Source organism: Nelumbo lutea, chromosome 6 (genome assembly GCF_056320005.1).
Source record: "Nelumbo lutea isolate HS-2025 chromosome 6, American lotus-T2T, whole genome shotgun sequence".
Classification (NCBI taxonomy): Eukaryota; Viridiplantae; Streptophyta; class Magnoliopsida; order Proteales; family Nelumbonaceae; genus Nelumbo; species Nelumbo lutea.
In genome coordinates, this window is record NC_142689.1 from 46,785,684 (window position 1) to 46,803,570 (window position 17,887).

General features: G+C 40.8%; 1 protein-coding gene and 1 long non-coding RNA gene across 2 annotated transcripts; one reads left to right on the forward strand and one right to left on the reverse strand.

The window, feature by feature from the left end:
- Positions 1–3,053: 3,053 nt before the first annotated feature.
- On the reverse strand, positions 3,054–4,415 carry LOC148848821 (uncharacterized). The gene is made up of 3 exons (XM_088948125.1): positions 4,257–4,415; positions 4,061–4,190; positions 3,054–3,741 (listed from the first exon to the last, which is right to left on the reverse strand). The coding sequence occupies exons 1-3, from the start codon at positions 4,387–4,389 to the stop codon at positions 3,054–3,056; spliced, it is 951 nt and encodes a 316-aa protein (XP_088804251.1). The 5' UTR covers positions 4,390–4,415.
- A 5,570-nt stretch (positions 4,416–9,985) lies between these two features.
- Positions 9,986–11,298, forward strand: LOC148848822 (uncharacterized). Its single transcript, XR_016101281.1, has 2 exons — positions 9,986–10,204; positions 10,298–11,298. It is a non-coding gene; the product is annotated as an uncharacterized LOC148848822 (long non-coding RNA).
- Positions 11,299–17,887: the final 6,589 nt, after the last annotated feature.

Genomic DNA, 17,887 nt, shown 5'->3' on the forward strand with positions numbered 1-17,887 from the left:
GCAAGGATAAATTGATTCAATCAATTAAATATCTGTAAAGCCCATTTGAAGCCCATTTTAATATTATCTAGGTATATGGGCTGAATTAGGGTTGGGGTGATCAGTTCGGCCCATATAGCTTTATCCGCGTAGTGGGCTTTTAGTAGTTTTAACAACTTAAAACTGGGCCTTTACAGGTTGGGCCGAATTAAACATTTAATTAATTATCAATCCTCAGGCCCATTAGTGGGAAAAATAGGGCTGACATTCAGTCAGATAGGGCTATTCGCACAATCCATCTTACAAAACAAAGGTTAGATCCCAATTTGCAGTTTCTCAAACTGCAAATCGCAGATAGCGATTTTTCCATCTGCGAAATCTCCTTCCTGTGCCGCCAGCTTCAATCCAAAATAAAATAAATAGAAATCCTAATTTTTTGTTAATATTACATCAGACTGAATCCTATGTCTATAAAATAAAAAAAAAATTATTTACAGACTAGAATGAATGAATAGAAACTGCAAATCGCAGGTTCACTGCGCCAATCAAGATTTCGATCTCCAGTTGTATGAATAGCCCATAAATCAAGAAAATAATAAAGAATAATTCTAAATAAATTCCAAATTTATAAAATTAATTTCAGGTCATTTGCCCATTAACTGGGAACAAAATTCCCAGAAAAACATTAAATTGCGCAAATCGGGTAGAACACCTTCTACGTATTTGCGTAGGTTTCAGATCTTGTTTGTTTGGTTCAAGACTTGAACCATGTATCTGTTACCACTGAAGGGATGAAAGATCCATCACATGGATGCCCAAATCTTGTGGAATAGGGTGGGCGATTTTTAAAAATTCTCTCCCTTCAACTGCGAATCGCATTCCCTATTTTAGAAAAACAAATTTTTCAAGAACCATAAACCAAACCAGATTCGAAACGAAACAGTAGGAGAGGGATATACCTGATATAGAGAAATAATAACTCTTAATGGAGGTGTTCACGCCGAAAGAGGATCACCGAAGACTACTCCCACTAAAAATGACATAGTGGATGGAGGAGCAAAATCAGCAGGGTCTGTCCCACGAACCAAAATTCTTCAGCAAGAATCCAATAGAGGCAATGAGAACAACTTCCTATCAGCCTTTCAGCAAAGACTGCTGTCAAGATCCAATCTTGACCACTCCTACAAGGTTGGAGAATGAACTAGCAATATGGCGGTGGCAGGAAGAGATCACAGGGAGAAGGCGCAGTCACACTGTCTATTCTTCTCTCTATAATTCGAGATCTGATATCTTTGAAATTTCTGGGATGATTTGGATGGTTCGCCCCCTCCTGCTTTTATAGGCTTAAAGAGACCATCTCCTGATCCTATCAAGAGTTTCCTAATTCAGATCATTATCTGAATTTGGACTCTCTTTAAGTGATAAGGATAAAACCCTTAACTTATTTGTAGATTAGATCAGCTTTCTCTTGATCTTATCAAGAGGTTTCTAGATCTGAATTCAGATCTGGTCTCTCTGAGTGGATAGGGTAGGACTCTATCCTATCTGTTAATTTGATCCCAAATCCGCCTCATCTATTTAATTAATCAAATTAGGCCAGTTCGAAATGGGTTTCAGGCCCAATAAGTCTATGTACTCAAAACCGCTTCCAAATTGCTGCCCAGTTGGGCTTCTTTGTATGGCATGGGACCCAAGCATTGATTTACACATCAGCTACATAGGTTCGGCCCAACATTTGTTACAAGGTCTGGCCGAATACACGGTTGTAGACAGTGCACCCCCTGAAATCCATCACATGGGCCTCTATTGGGCCCAACACTTACATTAAGTGGTCCATGGGCCAAGCCACCTTATAAAAACCCAGGGACTGTGGGCAGATGCAAGATTAGCCCATCAAATATTACCCTCAGTGGCCTTACCCTTAATCTCTCAGCCCATAATGATCAAACACTGCCTAACAAGAGATGACCTCTCCCTCGGCTGCAAGGAATAGTGTTGCACTCTCTGCTTATATGGATCCCGGGAATTAAAACCATTTGCAAACATTTTAGAAACCGTAATATATATACTTTTGATATCTCATATAAAATATATTTTGCAAAACAAATCTCAACGATTGAAATCGGCAGCCGGTAGTCTTGGTTTTCATCAGAGAGAGTACATCCCTGATCATTATCTTTATCCGACAAAGGGGCTAATCCTGTCACTATGATCACCCACTCAGATGAGTTCTCAGACTGTCCCAACATACCCAGGTTTTGACCCCTGCTAAGGATCTCACTGATTGGCATAAGAGTAGAGTACAACTAGAGAGATCATGTTAATCTCAAAATACAAGAGATGGCTATCTCTTAGTATCCTTATCCAAGTTAGATCTAGAACTGAATATGTGGTTATCTGCAATACTCTTTAATTTTGATAAGGAAGGTTATTGATTTCTCACACCTTGGCAGTGTGATAGCTTATGGACTTTGAGGTGCGAATTTCATCTCTCACTAAACCTTAAATTTCTAGATCATGGTGGTCTGTATCTCTTACATGGCTCTTAATATCCCTTATAAGATAAGAGGGAGAATTTAATCTAACGGTTATGATCAATGATTTAGTACCCAGCTACTTGGGCCTCCTAAAAGACGAAGTTTGTTGTGTGGAGTGTATGATAATATTCCACGCCAGTAATAAATTCATTGACCCCACTATCAAAGGTGCGGGTCCCATGTAACCCGTGTTCACCTAATCCTTCATCAAATAAAACACCGTTTTTACGCTTGTCATAGCATCAAGTACGAATGTCTCAACAAGGTATTTCATCAGCATCAAGCACCAATTATTTCTGGCTTCTTGTTTGTTGACTCACTTTTATTCCTTTCCTTTTGTCCCAAAACCCTGAAACATAAATGTGGGCATGCTTTGTCTACATTCTTCACTCATGTGTCTATCAAAATGCTAACCAAGAAAGAAAGGGAAAAAAAGAAATTTAGTGAGGGATACGAACTCTTTAAAATAATCACCACTCATTTGAAATCTCCCCCCTCCACAGAGAAAGAGAGATCACCACCACTAACATATACGCCTTATAATGATTGAAGGTAGGAAGATATCATAGGTCCCATACTAGATGAAGTTGGTTTAATTCCTTCACCAGAAATCTGTGCTTCAACGTGATCATCCCAAATCAGAAAGCCTGGGCACTGATGGTAGTCAATCCATCCGCTCAATTCCTGCTGTTGTTTCTCACTGAAATTCTGCCTCTGTATCCATTCGAAGTTGATCTCTCCATCAACATTCATACTACATTCTTGGACCTCCATGGGCACCATACTTTCTATACTCTCCGTCAATGGTGGCAAACAATTCGACTGCGTGCCACTTGTAAATGATGCAGCGGGTGGAGGAAGAAATGCTTCAACTCCATGAAGGTTCAGGTGCCAAGAATCAGAATTTAGGGCTATAGCTTCATGGAAAATATCAGCTCGGGCGTTGCCACTGCCGAGCCTATCGACTGTACCAGTGTCAAACATGAAAAAGGGGCAAGAAGAAGAAAACACTCTTTCTTCAATCGGTGCTTTTATTGTTGCCAAATCTTGATTGACTGTGTCTAGTTGATTCCATGTATAACCCGATTGGACAAACTTAACATTGGATGGAACCATTGCTGGGGTTGCTGAAGGCTTCCGTTTCTTCTTCTTAATCCACGAATTCCAGTAATTCTTTATTTCATTGTCCGTTCTCCCAGGCAAGTGGCTTGCTATGTGAGCCCACCTACAGAACCATCGTGCAGGTTACAAAAAGCAACATTTAATTACTGAAAAATGGTAGAATCAAGCCAAAGAAGTAATACAACTGCATTTTTTAGCATAGGTTGATCACTAATGCCATATTCGGTTTGAAAGAAAAAGTAGGCAAGCCTTTACAAACATTGTATAGGTTTCCCTACCTTTTTCCTTCAAACCAAACATAACTTAAGAATCTCATGCCCCAAACAAGTTGGTAGACAGCCATTAAAAAATGTGGACCAAAATTCTCTTGAAAAGTGGAAAAGAAAAGAGAGAAAACAGAAAGTGTATGGAGTTGCTTGAACCTGTTCCCCACAAGACCGTGAAGGCTGATGATCAGCTTCTCCTCCTCCGGTGTAAATCTTCCTCGTTTGATGTCGGGCCTCAGGTAATTGATCCATCTCAAGCGACAGCTTTTACCACATCTTTGAAGCCCTACGCAACACGAACCTGTTAGAGAGAGAGAGAGAGAGAGAGAGAGAGAGAAAGGAGGGAGGATACCTGCTTTCTCAGGAACTTCACTCCAGCATCCATAGCCATGGGCATTTATGTACTGAATGAGCTTTTCATCTTCTTCAGGAGACCAAAGCCCCCTCTTGACCTTCTGTTGGTTGCAGCATGAATGGTGACCCATAGCTTCTATTGCCCTGCTTTTCTCTTTCTCTGTTTGAATGGTACAGTATGCAGTGGCGGGGAAGAGCTGATTCTTCTCCTTTTAAAAGCAAAAGCAGTTCCAAGTTCGTAATAATGGGCCCAATCCATGAGGGACCAACGTCTAACCCTGAAACGACATGCCATCAACTTCTCTCCAGTCTCTACGTAGACTTGTATTACGTAACCAACTTCACGTACCCGAGCCATGTCGACGTCACTCTATAATGAGCCCCAATACCATCTCCGTCTTTCTCTCGACCTCTGTAGTCGGTAAGGGAGAGAGAAAGGCAGAGAGAGAGAGAGATTGATTGATTAATTAAAGATGGTGAAAATACGGTAGGTATTTAACAACGCCAACCATTGCATGGTGGAGAGAGAGCATCCACAGTCTGTCGGTAAACCTTTCTCGTCTTTCTTGCTCCGCAATCTGTTCATAAAACTTGGCCTAGTCAATAAAGATGCTCAACCTTAATTGGCGAGGCTAAAAGTAGGTCGAAGCGTGAGAATATCTGGTCTTGAAGGCCATCATTTTAGGCTTGTCCACATAAGATGCTAAGATGCAAAACGATGGTTCTCTAGTGCTAGTTTAGCATTTTCCTTCTCGATCTTATTGAAGGAAAACAATTAGAGGTTAGCAAAACGTTTGAGTCGGGTTAAGATCACAAGATTTGAAACCCAGATAGGATTCAATCTTATTCAGAATTTCAGACAACCGTTTATTGCTTAACTAGCAAACAAGGCAAGGCAAGAAAAACATAAGTTAATCAAATTGTCTATACATGTGATGGTTTGTCCTACCAACCTGGTAGCTTTTTGACACTCAAGATCTCCAAGGTGAGTTCCATTATAGATTGAATCCTGCCTCTTGTAGTGTAACATACGTGCCAAAAACAAAACTAATAAGTACCCTATAGTGGGTCCTCTACAGTTTAGTTGGGTCTATCAAAGCATGCGGCCATGGAGAAATTCAACCTGTGAAGTACACATATCAACTGCTACAATAATACAAAGCACCCAAAAGCGACTATTCTGGAAGAAACACACTTTCATTTTGCTTTAATTTGGATGAACGCCTTTTTTTTCTTTTGTTTTTACATATTATAAGATTAGATTCTTTTTTTCTTTTGAATTTTCTTTAGGAAATCTTCACTAAAATCCATCGCACAAAATTTTATTTATTGGTACAATTATGATAGATTATAACTTTCAAAACCCCACTGACTGAAATTATAGGTAGAAATTACATGCATTGATGCATTGATATCCAATGCTTTTGTTCACTCCTTTATGTTCATTAACTGATACAGTAATTAGGAAATAGGAGGTTGCACAAAGTTGGGTGTGGCATTGGTTAGCGTTGTCTAGAATGGAAAATTTTCACCGAAACCCACCTCTCAAATTTTTATTTGTTGATAAAATTACAATAAATTATAACTTTCAAAACTCCACTCATGACATTGTACCCTTCTATTGACATCAACTCAATAAAGATTTATTAGGTGGGGTAAATCAAGATCCTCCTTTTCTTCATTCATATATAGTTAGAAATTACATGCATTGATGCATTGGTATCCAGTGCTTTTTTCTTCACTCCATTCTGTTCATTATATGAAAAATAGAGTAATTAGGAAACAGAAATTAACTACAATAAATTTGGGTGTGGTACTAATTAGTGTTGTCTAGAATAGTTTTCCCAATGCTTTTAATACATACGCAGATATATAAATAGATTGATGTTGAAATTGCAAACGATCCCTTCTGTTGATTGGTGCAAATAATTCACCAGATTGATGTAAAGATGAAGAGTGACGTTTGCTTGGATGCATCGCAAGCTAACTTCAAAAATATTAATAAACTAACAAATCAATTATTATAAGTGGTTCTTGTTAAGACTGTTTGTAGAAGGAGAAATGATGATACTTACCTTTAGGGAGGAGCATTGAAGTGGAATTTGGACCTACAAGTGCTTGAGTTTTAATTATATTAACGATAAAAATGGAACATTTCCCTTTCCCTTTGAAGAATGGTTGGTTGAGTAATTTAGTCATAGATGGGTTATCTCTACCTTACACTCCTTCGTTGCCCTTGAATTATATTTGGCTATCCTCATCCTCTATATTCTGTTCTTTTTAGGTCCCGTTCGTTTTTTGGTAAGTTATTTATCCGGATAAATACAATTATCTAGATAAGTTTTTCATAGGAAATACTTATTCGGGTAAGTGTATTTATGCATGTTCTTTTATTTTCTAAGTAAATAAGGTAATTACTATTTTATCTATAAAAATCCATTATTAAAAGGGACATTTTTGTTCCATTCAAGTGTTAACAATTTTCCCCCTAGGTGGAAAATTATTTACCCACCTAAGAGATGGGTATCATTTACCCGGAAAATAAACTTTCCCTAGTCCCCACATAAATATGAAAAATGAACATGGGGTTCTTGGTCAATGGGAACCAAAATCCCATTGACCAATTTTCCCCCTCTCAAAATCCAAAGAAAGAACACCCCCTTATAGTATAGAAATGAGATAAACTTTGTTACTGCCAACTCTGCCCAAGTAATCCCCAATTCAAGTATGGCCGGTCAATGGACCCCCTTAGTAAGATTCAAATCTTTGTCACAAGACATGAATCCAAAGAGTCAAGACCATGGACATGTAGTGAGAAGGGATTTCCAATAAGCCAAAATTGTGCAAGTACACTAAGAGCATGGCATCCAGTGATACATTGAAAATATCTCTTCATGAATTGAAGTTATAAATACGGTAGTAGATATTCTGATGTACAGCTGGATGCTCATAAAGAATTTATACAATTTTTGCTTTCAGGAGCTCTAAGAATTATAGGTATGGCTGATATGCTCATACACCAAAACAATAAAATTAACTCAATTTCTGTATACAATGGCATTGATGAAGATATAAAGGAAGAAATTTAGTTCCTCTTCCACAAGCCTTCTGCACGGATTCACCTTTCCTCTCCTCATGGTAGTTATTTAGCCGATCCTGTTGGAAAAATGGAGTCACTGAAAATTTTGGAGGAGAAGCTCTGAGGCGCGTCTGAAAACACTGTCTTTAGAACGTTATTTTACCCCAATCAGTTTCACTGAGTTTGCTGTTGGGTTACAAGCGAATCTATTCCCAAGATATAACAGAACATTGTGCGAGAATCTGCAACTAGCAAAGTTGAAGAGTATCCAAAGAAACCTTCTGTGAGACTGTAGCAAACCGGACTGAGAGAGAGAGAGAAAGTGGATTTCGAAAAATGTGTGTTTGAGAAGTTTGTTTCATGCTCCTTAAATAGTTTATGAAGAGGTATGAAGAAAAAATAGGTGCTGGTTCAGAGAAGGCACCTTGAATAGTCACAATTTCAAACATTGTGACTGTTTAAAAGGTAGTTAATTAACTGTTAACTTTGAATTGTGCCTCTTGATCACACCCAATCGAATCATGACCATTGATCTCATCGTTGATGAGATCAACGGTCAGCATCGCACTAAAACCAAAAACCCCCGCATGCGGGTGCACGCGAAGTGCAAGCAAAGTGTGCCTCTAAAGCATCTCATTGTGCCGCACACACGTGTGCGCGCGCATTGCGCGGTATCAAACCTCCATACTCTCCTCTACTATTTATAAGGAGTGTAAATCAGTTCCTATTAAAATACTAAAAACAAATTTTATAATCTTCCAATGTGGGACAAGTTCAAAACTGAATTTTGTAAGAAAAAAGCTAATTTTCCAAATAAGTGTGCAGGTGCAACTCCTCATGTAATTGACCAATCAAGCTCAAACCCATTGGATTTAATCTCTTATGAGATTAAAATCCAACAGATCCTTCTAATAAAAAACACAGATTAATGGCCTTAAGTCTCTTTTGTGGATCCTTTTAACATCCATCTCCATATTGAGTTTGAAATTTCTTAATGGGATGTTGGATTGTTTTGACATTCGAATGTCTTTACTCTACTTAGTACTTCCAATGGATGGTGAAAAATATTATAATCGGCGGTGGTATTGGTAAAGAAGAGAGTTAAGGCTAAACGGCCTTTCCATTGTAGTCTAGAGATTGTGGCTTGGTTCAAATAGAAGTTGACTTTAAATTCATCTGAAAAGGTAGTTGAATTTCATTGCAGGTTCAAGGTTAGGGCTGCAACTTGGGCCCGGCTGAACCAAGTTTGAAAAAGTCGGATTGGATTAGATTGGGTTAGAGTAAATCCTTAGTCAATCCAAATTCAATAACTGTGTCCTTTTACATATAATAATACCAAAATTGAATTTTCCCAGATAAGTCGAACCAACTAAACCAACCCAAAAATTTTCAATTGGGTTATCAAGCTTAAAGTTGGAGGTTGGGTTGGATTAAGATTGACCTTAACAAGACCTGATTTTCACCTTATTCAAGGACAATGGCCCACATGATTAAATGTGTGCTTGGGATGCTCCCTAATATATTGTATTTTTTATAAGATAAGATTGTTCCTAATTACTCTCCTTATTTATTACTTTAAATTTTAATCATGCATTTTTCTTAAGGCTGCATTTGCAAAGGATGCAAATATGTGTAAGTACAAATAGGTAGAGTGTAAAACAGTCCATATAAATTGTAAAATTGGGTTAGTTTTGCACTGACAAATTTATCTTTTTATCAAACAAACTTTTAACTGTAATGGTTATAAATATGAATTCTAATAAAGTATATACTTTTTTATCAAAAGTTCACTTAAATGTAAATTTATTTCTTTTTTATTGATATATTTTTATATCTTATTATCAATATAAATATGCATTAATCAGTCATTTGTCAATATATAAGGCAAAAGTAAATTAAAGTACAAATTTACCCTGAACCAGAATTTACAGTCAAAATTTACATCATTTTCAAACGCAGCCTTAGGAAAGATTGGTAATTTTAAGATCGTTTTGAGTTGTGAATTGTGATACACGGGTTTAAAATTTATGGGATTGACCATATAATATCTACTCTGCTCCACTTCCAGAATATTCAGACTACTCCAAATGACCAAGGCCAGATTGTTTAACCAGGTAGGGAGTAATAGGCTATTAGCTGTCTTGCAATCTGTTGGATTGTAATTGTACTCTGAAACCGTAAAAATTTAGATTGAATCAGATGGTCAGACCAGTTTTCTGTTACCTAGATGACGTCAGCAAGCTTGGCTTCTGCTAATCAATTGTAATCTGCTAGCCTATTTTGAGTATAATTTGTGCTTTATTTTATTTCAACCATTTCCAGCTGTAGCTGTCACGTCTAGACTTTTTTGAAACTCTATTCTCTCAACTTTTGTTAAGTCAAGTAAGTCGGCAAAGTTAGGCTAATTAAATGACTGATGGAAAATGTAAAACATTATAAAAATATTTCATCATCTGCATCCATGATCCTCATACATCAAAAGGCAATAAATTTGCAATAATGGATCAGGCTGGTTCAACCTTTATTTAACTTTTTTTTTTTAAATGAACACGCCACACTAAAAAAACATTTTTAGCGGCAGTTTTCAAATTGCCTATTTGAAGACTACACTAGAAATATTCATCTTTAAGGGCGGCTAAGTGATTTCTGCAAGAGACATGGGCTAAATATTTGTTTTCCTCTTTTATTGTCTCTCTTTCTCTCACGTGCTCTCTCTCTCTTAATTGCATATTGGTAAATCTCTCTCGCTTCCACTCGCTCTCTCTCTCTCTCACACAGTCGTGCATGGTATTTGATAGATAAATCTCTCTCGGCCGCTTGTGCACAATTTCTCTTTTAGTCGCACATGGGCCGCATTTGATTCACAGGTAAATCTCTTTCTCTCTCATTCTCTCTCTTTTTCTGAATTCAATCTCACTTATTAATTTTCTCTCTGTTCTCCATCGGACAACACCAACCAGCGACGCCTTTGAATCAGTAAGTATTCAATCGATATTCATCATTGGAGAACAGCCTTTCCGTTTTTGTTCAGCCACTCTTCAAGTCTTCAATCAATACTCTCTTTTGAATCAGTAAGTATTCAATTTCTTTTTAGAGCTTTTCCTTCTATTGATGCTCGGCTTGGTCGAGGACAAGACTATCAAGTCACCCCCAAGCCCGAACAGGACCAAGGTGATGGGGTCCGAGGTCCTAGGTCCGTAGTGTCTACTATCCGAGGCAAGTGGGGATCACAGGTTCGGTTATGCAAGAAGAACAATTGTCAGAGGTCTCGGGCGAAGACCCGTGACAAGGATTCTGATGATCAAGTTAGTTGAGAGGTACAAGGAGGATGATGTCTGAGATGCGAGCACCCAAACGAGGTTACAAGAGAGCAAGTGATCCCAAGATTAAGTAAGAGAGCTTAAGTATTCAATCTTTTACCTGGAGGAGGGTCACTTCATATTTATACTTGAATCCACCAGAAGGTAGGTGAGATCAGATGATAGGGATTTAGTCTGCACGCAGGGAGCGTGGCCATCGGAAGCCACAAAGTGACCCTGCGTTATTGGCTCTCCGGAACCCACCGAGCTAGGTAGATTCTTCCCCGATTGGTTCACTCTGACGCGCGCCACCAGGTGTGAGATCCGCGATTGGGCGGGGTCATCTACACCTACATCACCTTCTTTTTTCTGATAGGTTATGGTGTTTATATTAATCAAAATCAGTTCAACTTCACCGAAGTGTATTCTCAAGTTGGTTTCATAAAATATTTAGCCATAGAGTTTAGGTTTTTTTAATCGATTTTGTTCATTATATAATAAACATGTTCAAATTTACTAGTGTCTTGATGACATATTGACAGATGAATTAGTGATTAGATGTTCAAATAAGTTTCCAAGCTGAAACGTGGGGATAGGGTTTGGATGAATATGATATTTAAGCATTAAATCAACTTTTCATCTATTATTAAGGATTTCGAGTCATATATTAGATATCCTTCTTTTGCATTTATTAAATGCTTAATAATTTAATTACATTGGATACTAACTCATTAACCTCACAATCATTATTTATTTTGGTTAAAATATCAAAGTAGCTTCTTTTTTTTTTATTTTTTGGTAATTAAATATGAGGGTAGGTTAGTTGATTGGAATATACCCACATGTATATAGTTTTAGGCTTTTATATAGGGAAGTAATTAATAGAGAGGTGGTTATTGAAGGGATGAGAGATACATCATATGGATGGCTAAAACTTGCAGGTAAGTTGGGCGAAATTTCAAAAATTTCTCTCTCCCATGTGGGAATCACATTCCCTATTTTTAGAAAACTACATTTTCAATGATCAATATTAAACTTAAACCAGACCAGATTTGAAATCAAAAGGTAGGAGAGGGATATACCTGATACGGAGTAGTAGTAACCCCCAACGAATGTGTTCACGCCCAAGGAGAATACCAAAAGTTGTTCCTACAGAAGATGACATAGCGTAGGGTGAAGTAGAATCAGCAGCATGGTTCTTTAGCAAGAACCGAATTCTTCAGCAAGAACTCGATGGAGGGCAGGTGAGCACGACTTCTTATTTTCTTTTCTCCCAAAAGATAATATCAAGAACTCTTCTTGATCGCTCCTACAGGTGGAGATCGAACTAGCAGAGACGGCAAGAGCAGGAAAGGGTAGAAATCCAAAGTGGTTGAACTGTAAGATTTCTTTCTTGTGATCTGCGAACCAGAAGATCTCTCTTCTTTTCTACGTGTATCTGGTTTGCCCCTTGCTACTCTATTTATAGCCTTTAAAGAGAGGTTCGCCTAATCCCATTAGGAGTTTCCTAATCCAAATCTTGTATTTGGATCTGGACTCTCTTTAAGAGATAAGGATAATCCCTTATCTTATCTGCAGATCAGCCCTCCTAATCTAATTAGGAGTTTCCTTATCCAAATCTTTATTTGGATCTGGACTCTCCAAGTGCAAAGAGATAATCCCTTATCCTATCTGTTGATTTGAATCCCAAAATCGCCTTTTCTTAATTAATCACATTAAGCTAGTTCGATTTGGGATTTAGGCCCATTTGCTCACTTACCCTCCTATATGCTGCCTAGTTGGATATCCTTGTGTGGTGTGGGACCCAAATATTGATCTACACATCAGCCACATGGGTTCAGCCCACCCTCTGTTACAAAGCCTGGCCGAATTCACTATAGGAGACAGTGAACCCCTGAGTCCATCACCATGGGCTCTTAATGGGCCCAACGTTTACACTAAATGGTCCTTGGGTCAAACCACCTTACAAAAAACCCAAGAACTGTGGGCAGATGCAAGATTAACCCATTAGGTATTACCCTCAATGGTCTTACACTTAACCTCTCAGCCCATAATGATCAAACACTGTCCGACAAGAGAGGACCTCTCCCTCGGCTGCAAGGTATAGTGCTATGCCTTTTACTCACATGGATTCCGGGAATTAAAACATTTTGCAAACATTTTGAAACAATAATATATATATATATATAAATATATTTTGCAAAAAACAAATTTCAACGGTTCAAATCGACTACTGGCAGTTTTGGTTTCCATCAGAGAGAGTGCATCCCCGATCATTCACTTTGTCTGACAAAGGGGCTGATCCTGTCATTATGATTACCCACTCAGATGAATTCTCTTATTATCCCAACATACCTAGGTTTTTGAATGAATGGTAGGATCCATCTAATGGACGCCAAGAAAGGTGCGGAATGGGGGGACCGAATTTCAAAAAAAATTTCCTACCTTCTTTCAACTGGGAATCATATTCCCTAAATTTAGAATACATTATTCAAGGATCCTACTTGAACCATAAACAAACCAGATCTGAACCAAAAGGAAACAGGAAGGATTATACCTGATCCGGAGAAATAATATCTCCCAAAGTTGGTGTTCACGCCCAAAGAAGTAACCAAGATCCTCTCCTGCTGAAGATGACACAGCTGTGAATGGAACGGAACCAGCAGGGTGTGTCCTACACATTGGATTCTTCACAAGAACCCTCTGGAAACTGATACGTGCATTCATGCAGCAGCCGAAGACCCGGTCAAAGTGGATAGCAGCAGAAGACCCGGTCATGTTAGCTCTTAGTTGGGATAAGCCTTATCCATTCAATTTTAATTCTGTTAGAATAGATAAGTCTTCAATTCTGCTCCTAGATAAGTGCATTCTGTTTCCTAGATAAGTGCATTAGATAAGTCTTCAATTTCTGTTCCTAGATAAGTGCATTCTGTTTCCTAGATAAGTGCATTCTGTTTTTTTGTTGATAAGCTCCTAAGATTAAGGGGCAGTAGTTCCTATTTCTACTCCCAGTTTGTAGCACCATAAGGCTATAAATATAGCCTTAATGAATGGAGTTGGCATTGGCTTTTCTACAAACAAACTCTCTCTCTCTCTCTTCTCCTTATTCTAGATCCTTCTCCCTCTTGTTAGATAACTTGAACGTATCATTGGTATCAGAGCCGGTTCGACCATGGACACCCATGGAAAGACGAACGCGGAGTTCCGCAATGAGGTCAATGAAACCTTAGCACGACATGAGTCGAGCTTCGACCAAATGAACACTGTCTTGCAAGCAGTGTTAACTGAACTCCAAGCCCTTCGAGCCTCACGAACCACTCCCAATACCACTCCCGAGACCAACCCCTTTGCCCATGAAGAATCCTCACAGCCCCATACTTCCCGTTCAAGCTCCACCCATGACCACCCTCATCAACACGTCAAGCTGTCATTCCCAAAATTTAATGGGGATGATCCGAGCGGTTGGATTTACAAGGCGGAGCAGTATTTTGAATTTCAAAATATTGTTCCGAACCAACAGGTGCAGCTAGCTTCCTTCCATTTGGAAGGCATCGCCTTACAGTGGCACAGGTGGTTGACCAAGCATCGCGGACCGCTCACATGGGAAGAACTCTCCAAAGCGGTGTTACAACGGTTCGGCCCCACCGACTACGAGGACCCATCAGAGGCATTAACCCGCCTAAAGCAAACCACCACTGTGACGGCTTATCAAGAAGCCTTCGAGAGGCTCTCTCACCAAGTTGACGACCTGCCCGAGAGCTTTCTCATTGGCTGTTTCATTGCAGGACTTCGTGATGACATTCGTTTAGATGTGAAGATCAAGCAGCCTCGAACTTTGATAGAGGCGATTGGAGTGGCCCGGTTAATTGAGGAACGAAATCACTTACAGCGGAGAGCTAGCCAACCGATTCGATCCCCATCAGCCATGACAACCCAGAAGGCGTCGCCCAACCCCATGGCTGGTGTACTTGGGCCTCCACCAAGCTCGCGTGCGAACCAGGTTTCCAGTGCTCCTTCCTCAACATTCCGGCGACTCACCAACCAGGAGGCGCGAGAACGTCGTGAGAAGGGGCTGTGTTACTACTGTGATGAGAAGTTCACTCCGACCACCGTTGTGCACGTCCACAACTGTTCATGATTGAGGATCCGGAACCGGCGGACGCGGAGACTGTCGAATCAGAGGAGGAAAACCAAGAAGCCATCCCTGAAATCTCCTTCCACGCTATTGCAGGAGCTGAGCACCCGCAAACCATACGTGTTCTTGGGAAACTGAAAAACAAGAACGTGACCGTATTAATTGATGGCGGCAGCACCCACAACTTCATTGACCAAGCCATCGTCTCCAAGCTCGGGTTGCCAGTGAACCGAGACAAGAAATTTCAAGTTATGGTGGCCAACCGTGAAAAGATCGAGTGTATGGGGCAGTGCCGATCTCTCACCCTCGCCATTCAAGGACACCCCGTTACCGCTGACTATTATGTTCTTCCCGTCGCAGCATGCCAGTTGGTGTTGGGAGTACAGTGGCTAGAGACGCTTGGACCCGTCGAGATGGATTACAAACAACTAACCTTGACGTTCAAAAAGGAGGGACTCTCTTGCACCTTCCAAGGATTGGGACGAGCCAGCATCGAAGCCTTAACCAACAAGGAATGCAATGGGTTACAATGTACGGGATTTTTTTTTCAAATAGTTCCTTCACATAGCAGCGGCCAACCAGGTTTTCTTCCACCCGAGATGGACCACCTTCTCACCGAATTTTCCCATGTGTTTGAGCCGCCCACAAGCCTGCCTCCTAAACGACCACATGACCACCGGATTGCACTGCTGCCCGACAAAGGACCGGTGAGTGTGAGGCCATATCGATACCCGTATTACCAGAAGACCGAAATAGAGAAGATGGTGAAGGAGCTTTTGCAGATAGGGCTGATAAGACCAAGCAATAGCCCATTCTCATCGCCGGTTTTGCTAGTGAAGAAGGCTGATGGAGCTTGGCGGTTTTGCGTGGATTACCGAGCACTGAACGAAATCACTATTAAAAACAAGTATCCCATTCCCGTGATTGATGAATTATTAGATGAGCTCTACGGCACCAAATTTTACTCCAAACTAGATCTACGGTCGGGATACCATCAGATTCGAGTGCAAGAAGAAGACGTTCCTAAAACGGCTTTCCAAACACATGAAGGGCATTACGAGTTCTTAGTGATGCCGTTCGGCTTGACGAATGCACCTACAACTTTTCAAAGCCTCATGAACGACCTCTTCCGCCCATACCTCCAAAAATTTATTTTGGTCTTCTTCAATGACATTTCTGGTTTATTCTAAATCATGGGAAGACCACCTATCTCATTTGAGAGTTGTTCTAACTGTATTATCCTCTAACAAATTATTTGCAAAAATGTCAAAATGTCAATTTGGGGTTTTGCAGGTCGAGTACTTGGGTCATGTGATTTCAGAACAAGGCGTGTCCGTTGATCCAGCCAAAATACAAGCTGTTCTCGCATGGCCTACACCGACATCAGCAAAGGGGGTCCGTGGCTTCCTCGGGTTAGCAGGATATTACCGAAAGTTCATCCGCAACTTCGGAAGCATTGCAGCTCCCTTAACCCAACTGTTGACCAAAGGGGGATTTCAATGGAACGAGGCAGCAGAGCTGGCCTTTCAGCAATTGAAGAAGGCACTCACTTCACCGCCAATCCTACGTCTACCAGATTTCTCCCAACGGTTTGTGATTGAATGCGATGCGAGTGGAACCGGGATTGGCGCCATCCTCATCCAGCAAAACCGACCGGTGGCCTACTTCAGTGAAGCATTGAAAGGTTCAGCCTTGGCATTATCCACCTATGAGAAGGAGATGTTAGCTATTGTCAAAGCCGTTAAGAAATGGCGCCCATATCTACTTGCGAAACCATTCACAGTCCGCACCGACCAAAAAAGTCTTAAATATTTACTCGAGCAGAGGATAACCACACCGGCACAAACGCGGTGGCTGCCAAAGATACTGGGCTACGACTATGAGATCGAGTATAAAAAAGGGGCTGAGAACCAAGGTGCGGATTCCTTGTCACGTATGGCTGAATTTCAGTTTCTTTCCATCTCTATACCACACATAGACTGGTGGCCGACGCTACAAGAAGAGGTCAAACAAGACACCTTTTATGGGGAATTGATGAAAAAGCGACCCTCCCACAAGTTGCTTCAACGGGATGGGGTATGGTTCAAGGGGGACAAGATTTATTTGAGCCCCACCTCCACCTTGATTTCAAAGGTGGTGGCGGACTGCCACTCATCCCCTGTAGGGGGACACTTTGGGTTTCATAAGACCCTCTCTTGCATCAAGCACAGCTTCCTTTGGCCCCACATGCATCGGACGGTGAAGGAGTTCTTGCAACAATGTGACGTATGTCAGCGCTTCAAAACAGATTGCATGAGACCAACGGGATTGCTTCAGCCATTACCAATTCCTACTCAAATGTGGACAGACATCTCCATGGACTTCATCGAAGGATTGCCTTCCTCCAATGGGTACACGGTTATCATGGTAATTGTGGATCGGTTGACAAAATATGCCCACTTCATTCCCTTAAAACACCCATTCACTACCACCACAGTCACGAAGGCATTTGTTGCCAACGTTGTCCGCCTACACGGAGTACCAACATCCATTGTTAGCGACCGTGACAAGGTATTCATCAGCTCATTCTGGCAGACACTTTTTCAGATGCATGGGACGAAATTGTGTATGAGCTCCAGTTACCACCCCCAAACCGATGGGCAAACCGAAGTTGTTAACCGGACGTTGGAGCAATATCTACGGTGCTTTGCAGGTGACCAGCCGCGAAAATGGGTAGAGTGGGTTCCTTGGGCAGAATACAGCTACAACACCTCCACTCACTCTTCCACCAAAATGACACCCTTCGAAAGAGTCTACGGAATCCCACCCCCTAGTCTCCTGACCTATGTACCGGGTACAGCTCGAGTAGGGGCAGTTGACGAATACTTGTGTGACCGGGACATCATCCTACGCGAGCTACAACATAACCTCCAGGTAGCCCGGAACCGGATGAAATGTCAAGCGGACCAGCACCAACGAGAAGTCTCGTTCATAGCAGGTGACTTCATGTATGTGAAGCTACAGCCTTACCGGCAGACCTCGGTGGCGTTTCGGCGTTCCATGAAGCTCGCCCCACGTTATTTTGGGCCGTACCCAATCATTGAGAAGATTGGTTCAGTAGCCTACCGCTTAGCCTT